General features: G+C 40.8%; 2 protein-coding genes across 2 annotated transcripts; both read left to right on the top strand.

The window, feature by feature from the left end:
- The first annotated feature begins 6,855 nt into the window (after positions 1-6,855).
- On the top strand, positions 6,856-8,727 carry LOC123509751 (glycine-rich cell wall structural protein-like). The gene is made up of 2 exons (XM_045264267.1): positions 6,856-6,915; positions 8,099-8,727. Exons 1-2 carry the CDS (start codon positions 6,913-6,915, stop codon positions 8,375-8,377), a joined length of 282 nt encoding a protein of 93 aa, XP_045120202.1. The 5' UTR covers positions 6,856-6,912; the 3' UTR covers positions 8,378-8,727.
- Positions 8,728-12,493: 3,766 nt separating this feature from the next.
- LOC123509749 (glycine-rich cell wall structural protein-like) lies at positions 12,494-13,803 on the top strand. The gene is made up of 2 exons (XM_045264266.1): positions 12,494-12,553; positions 13,407-13,803. The coding sequence occupies exons 1-2, from the start codon at positions 12,551-12,553 to the stop codon at positions 13,683-13,685; spliced, it is 282 nt and encodes a 93-aa protein (XP_045120201.1). The 5' UTR covers positions 12,494-12,550; the 3' UTR covers positions 13,686-13,803.
- The last annotated feature ends 969 nt before the right edge of the window (positions 13,804-14,772 follow it).

Here is a 14,772-nt window from a genome sequence, read left to right as displayed (position 1 = left end):
AGTAACTTGAAAATGAAGCTTCTCATCTCGGCTTTTACTAAAAGGTTTTCTCTGAACATAAGTGTTCTGACTTGTCTGTTAAATTTTCCTTACCTCAGAGATGGTACCTCTGTACAGAGATATCACTCTTCCCCCGTCAGTGCTTGAAAAAGTTTATCACGTGATATCGTTGAGGCTCATTAACTCCCAGACCAGCAACCAGTAAAGTGTTTCAGGCAAACATGAAAAAACACATCAACCAATAACACACTGGCGAACGCTCCCTATAACTGCTAGAATCACCACAGGTAATGCTCCACCTAACTACTCAATCCTTGACTAATGTGGTGTTATCCGCCCCTGAGATACGGCAGGTCCTCACAGGACGCCCACTGTAACATCTGAGGTACGGTACACGGAGTGGATGTCCTTCCTACCCTCGGACTCTCGATCCCCAACTCAAGATTATTTTGCTGACTTCCTATTGGCGGTAACGCGGAGCTGTAAAGCCGGCGTCATGTTAGCACTTTTTTCGTCGCTGTAGACTATTTCAGTCATTTCAGTTCAGTCGTCATGAGTCAGACGAAACGCACCGTTCTCCTCTAGCCCAAGTTTTAGTCAAATTAAGAGCTATGGTTTCTAATAAACACTTTTATAATATAATATAATTTTCTGAATTGGAATGATGCTGATTTGCTAATTTAATAAAATCCTAATAAGTTGATGAATATACATTTGTGTGTGTGTGTATATATATATATATATATATATATATATATATATATATATATATATATATATATATATATATATATATATATATATATATATATATATATATATATATAGTATAAAGAGAGAAAGTTTATTCTCTTCTTTTGCCTAGCAGTGAAAACTGAAAATTCGCTTCGTTGTTTGTTTACATTTCTCTGGGACCGCGACGCTCCAAGGCAGAACTTCCAAGTAGCAATTGTCCAAGATGAGCTGTTCTGATGTTTATCAGTGGACTAAGCTGTCTGAAGAGTTTCTCAAAGAGAGCATTAGAAGCCAAAAATAGCAACGGCTTTTAGGTGGTGTGGGACAACTATGTTTATTAAAAGTTGATAAACGCCAAACAGAAGAAAGTGAGTTGTGTGTCACGACGAGAGTCGTCAAAAGTTGATAGTCTTAAGAAAACTGACGGAAAAAGTTGACGGAAAAAAGCTTGTGTGACGCTGCCTTAAGGTTGACGTTTACCGTCAGAGTGGCTGATCGCTCATACACGCTGCCTCCTGTCCTTCTAACCACAGGACAACATGACCTTCCTTGTCGATTTTACAGATTGCCTGCACTTAGTTTTTTTTTGTGGTAAGAGAATGATGAAGAAAATGTATTATTAATGAAGAGTAGGGGCGAAAAAAGGAGGATGAGATATTGTGTGACAACTGAAGCAGTGGTATATAAAGTTTGTTGAGCAGCTACACCGGCAGAATTCTCACTCGTCTCCACTTCTCTCCACGACCAAACATGGTGAGTTGTAAAAACACTACTTCTTTATTTGTTGATCTTCGTTGTTCTTTCTTTATTCAATATTATTTTCATTAATATCTCTCTCTCTCTCTCTCTCTCTCTCTCTCTCTCTCTCTCTCTCTCTCTCTCTCTCTCTCTCTCTCTCTCTCTCTCTCTCTCCCTCCAGTATATTTATGCCAATATGGAATGGTGAAACATTGTCATCTCAAAGGAAGTAAGCGCAAAACAAAGACTCTTTCCACTTGGCCTGACCGAAAATTGACCACGGGACTTCTTGCACTCCAAGTGAGAATTATACCCCTAAACCTTCAGGCCGTTGGGAAAAAGGGGTGGTGATAGTGGTCGTACTAGCCATAGAAGTAGTATTAGCACTAGTAGTAGTAGTAGTAGTAGTAGTAGTAGTAGTAGTAGTAGTAGTAGTAGTAGTAGTAGTAGTAGTAATAGCAGCAGTAGCAGCCGCAGTACCAGATGTATATGTTAGTATTGTTATTGTATTAAGAGTAACACAATTAACACCACTTATTACCCTCATCTCCACAATAGAGGGTTCTGTTGGCCTGTGTTGGCGTGGTGCTGCTCTTGGGCATGTGCTGTGGAGCACCCGACGAGTCCTCCCACCACTTCAGCAATGGTAACGGAGGAAACGATCACGGAAGAACCGGAGGCAGTCATGTAGGCAACGTAGGAAACAATTGCCACAACGGAGGTAACAGCGGCAACGGTGATTCCAACGGAAGACATGTTAGATCTACTGACGGGTCCAACTGTTCCTCCAACACTACCAATAGTACCAGTACAAGTTTCAGCAGTCGTCGCGGTGGAACCAAGGGTCTCCTCTACAGTAAATGAACCAAAGGACCCAAGATGACAAACGCAAGACAGGAAGATGAAAAGGAAGAACTATTGTGAACATATTCTCTCTCTCTCTCTCTCTCTCTCTCTCTCTCTCTCTCTCTCTCTCTCTCTCTCTCTCTCTCTCTCTCTCTCTCTATTCCTTCATGTATGTTTGTCTGCGTGTATGTCCCTGTTTATGTACCTTGGTCACCGTGTAAACATTTTTGATGCAAAGATAAGTCAATATTAAAGCAGACAATAAAATGTGTCCGTTTGTATACATCCCTTCATTCATCTATTTCATCTTTTTCAGGTACAAATTTTTGGAAATCACTAAATATTTAAAGGGACTCTATCCTGATATATGGTTGGTTGACACAGGAAAAGGAAAGGTACAGAATAATAATGATATATAAACCAAACATCTCAACCACTCTCAGACATGAAAGAAGAGAATGAACACTACTCAAAAAAGGGAAAGAATAAAGTATTGAACTCAAAGACGTAAATGTTTCTCTTCCCAAAATAAACATTTCTATTCTAACATCTTCCTTTATTCCAAGATTCTCCTTCTTATAGAATTTAAAGGATCGTAACAGGTTTTAATGGATCCACAAACCGTTCATATGTGTCTGAAAAGAATTATCAGCAGCACAAGTTAGTGATTCCTCTGCAGCAGAATAAGTCAAGAGGATAAACCACAATACATATTTCTTTGACGTGACATTTTCCATCGAACAGGATATAATTATTCTTTTTAATGTTTCTAAACACCGAATCATCTATCTGCTTACTCTGTTAAATTTACTAGCTTCTCTTCCTCAATGACACTGACTTGTGCCCGTCTATAGTGAGCAGCAGATGGTAACTCTGTACAGGTTTTTTATTTATTTCTTATTCAGGAGAGGAAACTAGCCATAGACAATAAAAAATAGAAAAAAAGCCCACTGGGTTTATAGATCCCTTAAAGTTCATAATTGTTATCCAGAAGTGAGGAACAAATGTTTTGAAACCTCCCTCTTAAAAGAAGTCAAGTCGTAGAAAGATGGGAATACAGAAGCAGGCAGGGAGTTCCAAAGATTACCAGAGGAAGCTGTACATTATTGAGAGTACTTATAAACTCTTATAATAGAGAGTTGAACAGAATAGGAGTGAGAGGAAGAAGAAAGCCTTATGCAACGAGGCCGCAGGAGGAGGGGAGGCATGCAGTTAACAAAATCTGTAGAGTAGTTAGCATGAAAATTCGTAGCGATAAAAGGTAGCAAGAGATGCAACATTCCGGCGGTGAGAAAGAGGCTGAAGACAGTCAGTCAATTCGAGGGGAGTTGATGAGACGAATAGCTTTTGATTCCCTCTCTCTAACAAATCTGAGTGAGTGGAGTCCCCCAAGAATATTCCATACAAGGACGGATAATGCCCTTGTACAGAGTTAGCAGTTGGAGGGGCGAGAAAAACTGGCGGAGGCGCCTCAGAACGCCTAACTTTATAGAAGGTATTTTAGCAGGGGATGATATGTAAAGTTTCAAATTTAGATTAGGAGTAAAGGACAGACCGAGCCTATTCAGTGTGAAAGATGGTGACAGCTGAGTGTCATTAAAGATGAGGGGATAGTTGCCTGGAATGTTGAGCCGAGTTGATACATGGAGCAATTCATTCTCAAACCTTTGCTAATAACTCCAGCATAGATCATTCTAGGCTTGTCCGTTCCTCTCGTCCTCCCTTTGACTATTTCATGCCTACAATTAAAGTTCTTATAATTATGTTTTCCATGCCCTTGCTGGCCTAAACCCTCGGAAGGCTTATGGATCTGATGGGGTCCCTCCTATTGTTCTCAAGAACTCTGTTTCCGTGTTTTCCGTGTAAGGAAGGTCATGACATCCTGTGTTTTGAAGGACAGGAGGCAGCGTATACTCGTATGGGTGATCAGCCTCTGTGATGGTAAACCTCAACCTTGGAACTCCTCACTACCGCCATTAGGAAGTCAGCAAAGGAATCTTGAGATGGGGATCGAGAAGACCGAGGGTATGAAGGGTATCCACTCGGGGTAAAGTTTTCAAATGTCAAACCGAAACATCGTTAGTTAGATTTCTGCCATCCCTTGTCTCGTTGGGTCGTGGTAGCGGCGGGTTCTAATGGACGTCCTGTGAGGTGTTGCCTTATCTCAGGGGCGTCCCTGCATGATCTGTTGACTTCTTCAAGGGTTGGTCGTTTCTGAAAAGACCTGGAAAGATGTAGGGTGGTATAATCAGAGTAGAAGTGGATAGGGCAAGAAGTTTGGTTAGGAAGATCTTTTGTTAATAATAGAAAGAGAGTGGGTGACAAAAGAGAACCCTGAGGAACACCACTATTAATAGATTTAGGAGTAGAACAATGGCCGTCTAACACAGCTGCAATATAACGGTAGGAAAGTAAACTTGAGAGAAAGGGGCAGAGAGCAATTCTGAAATCAAAGCTAAGAGTTTGAGTTTGAAAGATTTTAACATTTTCTGTTTATGAAAAAGTGTTTGGCAAGTTGAAGGACAGACTTGGCATAATTCCGGACAGAAATATAAAGTGCATGAGATTCAGGAGATGTTAGGCTCAAGTTGTGGGCAACCACTCTATCATATATAGCACGAGAACAGGCTGTGTTAAACCAAGGCTTAAAAAGTTTAGGTTGAGAAAAAGAATGAGGAATATACACCTCCATGCCAGACACTATCACCTCCGTTATACGTTCATCACAAAGAGATGGGTCTCTGACACGGAAACAGTAAGCATTCCAGAGAAAATCAGCATAATACCTCCTCAGGACCCCCCAAACAGGCTGAGGCAAAACGCCAGAGGCACCTCCACCTTAGCGAATCCTGAGGAGGGATTGAGGATATAGGACAAGATACAGATATAAGATTATGATCGGAGGAACCCAACTGGGAAAATAGAGTAACAGCATAAACAGAAGGATTAGACGTAAGGAAAAGATCAAGAATGCTTGGGTGTATCTCCAGTTGCACCAGTTGCTCTAGGTCATGGAGGATAGCAAAGTTGAAGCAAAATTCACAGGGATGGTCAGTGAAAAAAGAGGAAAGCCAAAGCTGGTTGTTAAGGGATGGAGATCTCCTCGAAAGGGTATTGTGCTCCAACATGGAAGTTAAATAGACAAAGAATTTACTATAGTCACAGGAGTTAAGGGAGAGATAAAAAGCACAGATGAATTTAGTTAGAGAGTGACTATTGAGTCAAAGCCAGATGGTGGAAAACTCGGAAGATTCAAGAGTCTTGGGTACGACAGCAAGTTAAGTCGTTCCGCACGTTGACGTAACATCCAGCTTTGAAACGAAAATGACGATAGACAAAATAGGAGAGAAAAGAAAAGAGGCTACTCTCAGTTGCTTCAAACAGCTGTGTTTCTGTGAAAAGAGAAGATGAATTTTAGTAGAGGAGAGGTGGTGTTCTACAGACTTAACAATAGATGAAGAACAGAGAATGTTGCAGAAGTTAAAGAAGAAAAAATTGAGGGAGGTGTCAATACATTTTTAGGATGTCAACAAGAGAGCAGTCCGACCTGGGGACATTTCTGGTCCTCTCCCCAGAAGGGGACTCCGAGGGTGGATTAGGAGTCTCCATTACTTAATTTTTAGTGAAGGAAATGTGTGTAGTAAGTGCATGTAGTTTTGTGAAAAGAAGGACAGCTGTCTGTAGAGGGCAAGTTGTGACTAACCCCCTTGAGTTGAGAGACACAAAGGGAAACTTTCAGCGAGATCACAACTAGACCCGGACCATAACAGGTCCAGAACAGAACTAGTGCTCTCAGACCTCGGTGGGAGTAAATTATCGTTTCGGTATGTGTCTACAACCTCCATATGTGAAAAGAGGTTGCCCACTTCCCTTCTCAGTGCTTGAAAAGGTTTATCACGTACTATCACTGAAGCTCATTAACTCTCAGACCAGCAACCGGTAAACTGTCTCCAGCAAACATGAAAAAAAAAAACCACACACAAAAATAACACTCTTGGTGAACGCTCCCTGTAACTGCTGGAATCACCACAGGAAATGTTCCATTTGATTACTCAATCCTTGATCAATGTGGTGACATCCGCCACTGAGATAAGGCAACACCTCACAGGACGTCCACTAGAACCCGCCGCTACCACGACCCAACGAGACAAGGGATGGCAGAAATCTAACTAACGATGTTTCGGTTTGACATTTGAAAAACTTTACCCCGAGTGGATGCCCTTCATACCCTCGGTCTTCTCGATTCCCAACTCAAGATTCCTTTCCTGACTTCCTAATGGCGGTAGTGAGGAGTTCCAAGGTTGAGGTTTACCATCACAGAGGCTGATCACCCATACGAGTATACGCTGCCTCCTGTCCTTCAAAACACAGGATATCATGACCTTCCTTACGTGTCTATTATACAGATTGCCTGCACTTTATTTCTTTCCAGTGGAGAAAATGATGAAGAAAATGTTTTATTAATGAGCGCAGAGAGGCGGAAGTAAGAAGGACGAGGAGGAGTGTGATAACTGAAGCAGTGGTATATAAGGTTTGCTGAGCAGCTTCACCGGCAGAGTTCTCACTCGTCTCCACTTCTCTACACAACCAAACATGGTGAGTTGTTAAAAACAATTTCTCTATTCGTTTATCTATCGTTATTCCTCCGTTATTTGTTCTTCCTTAAGGAGCTCTCTCTCTCTCTCTCTCTCTCTCTCTCTCTCTCTCTCTCTCTCTCTCTCTCTCTCTCTCTCTCTCTCTCTCTCTATATATATATATATATATATATATATATATATATATATATATATATATATATATATATATATATATATATATATATATATATATATATATATATATATATATATATATATATATATATATATATATATATATATATATATATATATATATATATATATACAATCTTGCATCCTGAGACATTCTCAGTTAATAGGCAGTAAGCGTAAAACAAATATTATTTTTACTGAGCCTGACTGGGATCTGAACCCGGCACCTCTCACACACTACGCGAGAATTAAATTCCTAGAGCAGGAGTTCTCAACCTTTCCCTCGTTAAGAACCCCCTCAGCTTTAAGAACATCTACCCGAACCCCCAATGATCTGACATCGAACAGAATGTTAATACAGTGACTGATACTAACACAATATTCAGTGCTATACTACAATGGATATTATTAAATCAGCCATCTAAGTACACATGGGATTGTTAAGGAGAACCCTGAGGGTTTGAGAACCCCAGGTTGAGAAACCTGCCCTTCATCATCAAGCTGATATGAAGAAGAAATGGTGGTAGTTGTTGTACAGTCGTAGAAGTAGTCATAGTGGTAATAGTAGTAGTAGTAGTAGTAGTAGTAGTAGTAGTAGTAGTAGTAGTAGTAGTAGTAGTAGTAATAGCAATAGTAGTAGTCATAGCAGCAGTAGTAGTAGTAGTAGTAGCAGCAGTAGTAGCAGCAGTAGTAGCAGCAGCAGCAGTAGCAGCAATAGTAACAGCAGCAGTAGCAGCAGCAGTAGCAGTAGCAGCAGTAGCAGTAGCAGCAGCAGCAGCAGCAGCAGCAGCAGCAGTAGTAGTAGTAGTAGTAGTAGTAGTAGTAGTAGTAGTAGTAGTAGTAGTAGTAGTAGTAGTAGTAGTAGTAGTAGTAGTAGTAGTAGTAGTAGTAGTAGTAGTAGTAGTAATAGTAGTAATAATAGTAGTATCAGTTGTAGATGTTATTGTTTTTGTTGTTGCAGCAATAACAGAACTAACACCACCTCTCCCCCTCCATCCACACAACAGAGGGTTCTGTTGGCCTGTGCTATCGTGGCGCTGCTGCTGGGCGTGTGCTGTGGGGAGCCCGACGTGTCCTATTACTCCTCCTTCAGCAACGGTAACGGAAGGAGCGGCCACGGAAGAAACATAGGCCGCCATGGAGGCAACGTGGGAACCGGAGGCGGATATGGAGGCAATGGAGGCAACAGAGGATATGGAGGGGGATATCGAAGCAACGGAGGAAACAACGGCCACAACGGAGGTAACAGAGGCTACGGCAGTCCCAGTAGTGGTTGGAGGTTCTAATGGTGTTTTCAATGGCGGCTACAACGGTAGATAAAGTGGTTCGAAGGGCGGCTCCAACAGTCGCCCGTACAGCAAGTGAACCAAAGGACCATAGATGACAAACACAAGAATGGTAGTTCAAAGGGAAGAACTACTGTGAACATAATTCTCTCTCTCTCTCTCTCTCTCTCTCTCTCTCTCTCTCTCTCTCTCTCTCTCTCTCTCTCTCTCTCTCTCTCTCTCTCTCTCTCTCTCTCTCTCTGTCGTCATGTACGTTTGCCTGTGAGTGTACGTCCCTGCGTGTGTACCAAGGTCTGCCGTGTAAAAATTTTTGAAGGAAAGATCAATCAATATTGAAATGATCAACCTTAGTGTTTGTTTTTATACATCCCTTTATTCACGTATCCTGTTTTCTTTTCTGCTACTCTTTATTTAAGTTGCCCTTTTAATTTCTAAGGAAGCTTATCAATACCTTTTGGAGGTTAATATGATAAAAAAAAAGAAGGAAAGAATTACTAATAGACATGATTCATGAAATCTTATTCATTCTCAAACATAAAAGAGAAAGCTTAAGATTAAAAGGAAAGAAAGAGTAAAGATATTAAACATATACAAGTAAGTATATCTGTTCCAAATTAACATTACTATGCCAATGTTATTCCTTTTCTCTAGCGATTAAGGGAACCCAATTGATTTGGGGGCTCGCAAGAATATTTCCTGGTGTACTTTGATGGCTGATCTATTAATATATTTTGCAGTACCAATGCATATTGAGTTGGTGTCAGTCACTAAGTCAACATTCCAAGGGTACTTAAATGGCTGATCTAATAATATCCTTTGCAGTACCATTGCATATTGAATTAGTGTCAGTCATTAAGTTGACATTCTGTTCGATGTCAGATTACTGGGGGTTCGGGTAGATGGTCTTATAACTCAAGGAGTTCTTAACAAGAAAAAAGTTGAGAATCCCTGCGCTACAGTGTAGAAGGTGTTGAGATAAGACACCGACACCACTGAGAATGCTGCCCTGTGCTGCCTGTGTGTGGGTGTGGCGGGGATGAGTTTCAACAGTGTTTGTACCTTTCACTACTATTAGGGATCTGTGTAACCTCTAAATTACGACTTTTCTTGTCATTGCATTTCTATCTAAATTCTTGTTTTAATCAAGTTTTTGAGGTGGTGATGCCACGATATTGGGAAGACAAATTAATCAAATAACTGATTAGTTTTTTTTTTAATTAGTCAAAATACCTTTACGTTCATTTGGCAAGAGAGGTGCATCTCATAGTCAGGGCGCTTCTATGCTAGTCATATGAAAAAATCTAGCTACAATATAAAAAAAACAAATACATAGCAATAAGAAAATAAGGAAGAACATAATAAAACCGTAGGAGCGCAGTTTTGAAATCAAAGCATTGTGCACGACACTATCAAAATATTTTTATATTTCTAACACGACAGCAAAACTTTCACCGAAATCTCTAAATGAGGAAGACCAAGACGGTAAGGAAAGCCAGAAGATCACCAGCAGAGCGACCTTGACGGAAGCCATACTGGAGATCAGGGAGAAGATTATGAAGTGACATGTTTCAGAATCTTCCTATTAAAGATAGATTCAAAAACTTTAAATAAGCAGGAATTTAAAGCTATAGGACGGTAGTTTAAGGATTAGAACAGTCATCTTTCTTTTTAGGAACAGGCTGAATGAAGGGAAGATAAAAGTCGATAGACATAACTAAAAGAGTTTTGCCAGGCAAGGTGCAAGCACGGAAACAGAACAATAGGAGGGACCTCATCAGATCCATAAGCCTTCTGAGGGTTTAGGCCAGCAAGGGCACGGAAAACATCATTATAAGAACTTTAATTGTAGGCATGAAATAGTCAAAGGGAGGAAGAGAGGGACGGACAAGCCCAGAATAATCTATGGTGAAGTTATTAGCAAAGGTTTGAGATAAGAGTTCAACTTTAGAGACAGATGTAATGGCAGTGGTGCCCTCTGGATTAAATAATGGGTGGAAGGAGGATGAAGAAGTAAAGTTATTGGACACGTTTTTTTTTTTTAGATGCCACAACTCACGAAGAGAGTTTGAGTTTGAAAGATTTTGACATTTTCTGTTTATGAGAAAGTGTTTGGCAAATTGAAGAACTGACTTGGCATAATTCCGGACAGAAATATAAAGTGCATGAGATTCAGGAGATGGTAGGCTGAAGTTGTGGGCAACCACTCTATCATATATAGCACGAGAACAGGCTGTGTTAAACCAAGGCTTAAAAAGTTTAGGTTGAGAAAAAGAATGAGGAATATACACCTCCATGCCAGACACTATCACCTCCGTTATACGTTCATCACAAAGAGATGGGTCTCTGACACGGAAACAGTAAGCATTCCAGGGAAAATCAGCATAATACCTCCTCAGGTCCCCCCAAACAGGCTGAGGCAAAACGCCAAAGGCACCTCCACCTTAGCGAATCCTGAGGAGGGATTGAGGATATAGGACAAGATACAGATATAAGATTATGATCGGAGGAACCCAACTGGGAAAATAGAGTAACAGCATAAACAGAAGGATTAGACGTAAGGAAAAGATCAAGAATGCTTGGGTGTATCTCCAGTTGCACCAGTTGCTCTAGGTCATGGAGGATAGCAAAGTTGAAGCAAAATTCACAGGGATGGTCAGTGAAAAAAGAGGAAAGCCAAAGCTGGTTGTTAAGGGATGGAGATCTCCTCGAAAGGGTATTGTGCTCCAACATGGAAGTTAAATAGACAAAGAATTTACTATAGTCACAGGAGTTAAGGGAGAGATAAAAAGCACAGATGAATTTAGTTAGAGAGTGACTATTGAGTCAAAGCCAGATGGTGGAAAACTCGAAAGATTCAAGAGTCTTGGGTACGACAGCAAGTTAAGTCGTTCCGCACGTTGACGTAACATCCAGCTTTGAAACGAAAATGACGATAGACAAAATAGGAGAGAAAAGAAAAGAGGCTACTCTCAGTTGCTTCAAACAGCTGTGCTTCTGTGAAAAGAGAAGATGAATTTTAGTAGAGGAGAGGTGGTGTTCTACAGACTTAACAATAGATGAAGAACAGAGAATGTTGCAGAAGTTAAAGAAGAAAAAGTTGAGGGAGGTGTCAACGAGAGAGCAGTCCGACCTGGGGACATTTCTGGTCCTCTCCCCCAGAAAGGGACTCCGTAGCTGGATTAGGAGTCTCCATTACTTAATTTTTAGTGAAGGAAGTGCGTGTAGTAAGTGCATGTAGTTTTGTGAAAAGAAGGACAGCTGTCTGTAGAGGGCACGTTGTGACTAACCCCCTTGAGTTGAGAGACACAAAGGGAAACTTTCAGCGGGGATCACAACTAGGCCCGGACCGTAGCAGATTCAGAACAGAACTAGTGCTCTCAGACCTCGGTAGGAGTAAATTATCATTTCGGTAGGTGTCTACAACCTCCTTATGTGAAAAGAGGTTGCCCACTTCCCTTCTCAGTGCTTGAAAACGTTTATCACGTACTATCACTGAAGCTCATTAACTCTCAGACCAGCAACCGGTAAACTGTCTCCAGCAAACATGAAAAAAAAGACACACAAAAATAACACTCTTGGTGAACGCTCCCTGTAACTGCTGGAATCACCACAGGAAATGTTCCATTTGATTACTCAATCCTTGATCAATGTGGTGACATCCGCCACTGAGATAAGGCAACACCTCACAGGACGTCCACTAGAACCCGCCGCTACCACGACCCAACGAGACAAGGGATGGCAGAAATCTAACTAACGATGTTTCGGTTTGACATTTGAAAAACTTTACCCCGAGTGGATGCCCTTCATACCCTCGGTCTTCTCGATTCCCAACTCAAGATTCCTTTCCTGACTTCCTAATGGCGGTAGTGAGGAGTTCCAAGGTTGAGGTTTACCATCACAGAGGCTGATCACCCATACGAGTATACGCTGCCTCCTGTCCTTCAAAACACAGGATATCATGACCTTCCTTACGTGTCTATTATACAGATTGCCTGCACTTTATATCTTTCCAGTGGAGAAATGATGAAGAAGATGTTTTATTAATGAGCGCAGAGAGGCGGAAGTAAGAAGGACGAGGAGGAGTGTGATAACTGAAGCAGTGGTATATAAGGTTTGCTGAGCAGCTTCACCGGCAGAGTTCTCACTCGTCTCCACTTCTCTACACAACCAAACATGGTGAGTTGTTAAAAACAATTTCTCTATTCGTTTATCTATCGTTATTCCTCCTTTATTTGTTCTTCCTTAAGGAGCTCTCTCTCTCTCTCTCTCTCTCTCTCTCTCTCTCTCTCTCTCTCTCTCTCTCTCTCTCTCTCTCTCTCTCTCTCTCTCTCTCTCTCTATATATATATATATATATATATATATATATATATATATATATATATATATATATATATATATATATATATATATATATATATATATATATATATATATATATATATATATATATATATATATATATATATATATATATATATATATATATATATATATATATATATAATATGGCATATGGCATGCTGAGATATCATCAGCTTAAAGGAAGTAAGCGCAAAAGAAAAATTATTTTTACTGGGCCTGAATGGGATCTGGACCTGTCCCCGGTACCTCTAGCACACTAAGAGAGAATCAAACCCCTAGAGCACGGGTTCTCAACTTTTCCCTCCTTAAGAACCCCCCAGCTTCCCGCACCCTCAATAATCTGATATCGAACAGAATGTTCATTCAGTGACAAACAATAACGCAATATACAGTGCTATACTACAATGGATATTATCAAATATGAAGAAGGAATGGTTATAGAAGTCGTACAAGTAGTCGTAGTGGTATTAGTAGCAGTAGTAGTAGTAGTAGTAGAGGTAATAGTAGAGGTAATAGTAGTAGTAGTAGTAGTAGTAGTAGTAGTAGTAGTAGTAGTAGTAGTAGTAGTAGTAGTAGTAGTAGTACCGGTTGTAGGTGTTATTGTTTTTTGTTGTTGCAGCAATAACAGAACTAACACCACCTCTCCCCCTCCATCCACACAACAGAGGGTTCTGTTGGCCTGTGCTATCGTGGCGCTGCTGCTGGGCGTGTGCTGTGGGGAGCCCGACGTGTCCTATTACTCCTCCTTCAGCAACGGTAACGGAAGGAGCGGCCACGGAAGAAACATAGGCCGCCATGGAGGCAACGTGGGAACCGGAGGCGGATATGGAGGCAATGGAGGCAACAGAGGATATGGAGGGGGATATCGAAGCAACGGAGGAAACAACGGCCACAACGGAGGTAACAGAGGCTACGGCAGTCCCAGTAGTGGTTGGAGGTTCTAATGGTGTTTTCAATGGCGGCTACAACGGTAGATAAAGTGGTTCGAAGGGCGGCTCCAACAGTCGCCCGTACAGCAAGTGAACCAAAGGACCATAGATGACAAACACAAGAATGGTAGTTCAAAGGAAGAACTACTGTGAACATAATTCTCTCTCTCTCTCTCTCTCTCTCTCTCTCTCTCTCTCTCTCTCTCTCTCTCTCTCTCTCTCTCTCTCTCTCTCTCTCTCTCTCTCTCTCTCTTTCTGTCGTCATGTACGTTTGCCTGTGAGTGTACGTCCCTGCGTGTGTACCAAGGTCTGCCGTGTAAAAATTTTTGAAGGAAAGATCAATCAATATTGAAATGATCAACCTTAGTGTTTGTTTTTATACATCCCTTTATTCACGTATCCTGTTTTCTTTTCTGCTACTCTTTATTTAAGTTGCCCTTTTAATTTCTAAGGAAGCTTATCAATACCTTTTGGAGGTTAATATGATAAAAAAAAAGAAGGAAAGAATTACTAATAGACATGATTCATGAAATCTTATTCATTCTCAAACATAAAAGAGAAAGCTTAAGATTAAAAGGAAAGAAAGAGTAAAGATATTAAACATATACAAGTAAGTATATCTGTTCCAAATTAACATTACTATGCCAATGTTATTCCTTTTCTCTAGCGATTAAGGGAACCCAATTGATTTCAAAGGATCCATCAGCCTAGGGGCTTTCAACATGGGGCTCGCAAGAATATTTCCTGGTGTACTTTGATGGCTGATCTATTAATATATTTTGCAGTACCAATGCATATTGAGTTGGTGTCAGTCACTAAGTCAACATTCCAAGGGTACTTAAATGGCTGATCTAATAATATCCTTTGCAGTACCATTGCATATTGAATTAGTGTCAGTCATTAAGTTGACATTCTGTTCGATGTCAGATTACTGGGGGTTCGGGTAGATGGTCTTATAACTCAAGGAGTTCTTAACAAGAAAAAAGTTGAGAATCCCTGCGCTACAGTGTAGAAGGTGTTGAGATAAGACACCGACACCACTGAGAATGCTGCCCTGTGCTGCCTGTGTGTGGGTGTGGCGGGGATGAGTTTCAACAGTGTT

Source organism: Portunus trituberculatus, chromosome 27 (genome assembly GCF_017591435.1).
Source record: "Portunus trituberculatus isolate SZX2019 chromosome 27, ASM1759143v1, whole genome shotgun sequence".
NCBI classification, from domain to species: Eukaryota; Metazoa; Arthropoda; class Malacostraca; order Decapoda; family Portunidae; genus Portunus; species Portunus trituberculatus.
This window is presented reverse-complemented; position numbering and strand designations above follow the sequence as displayed.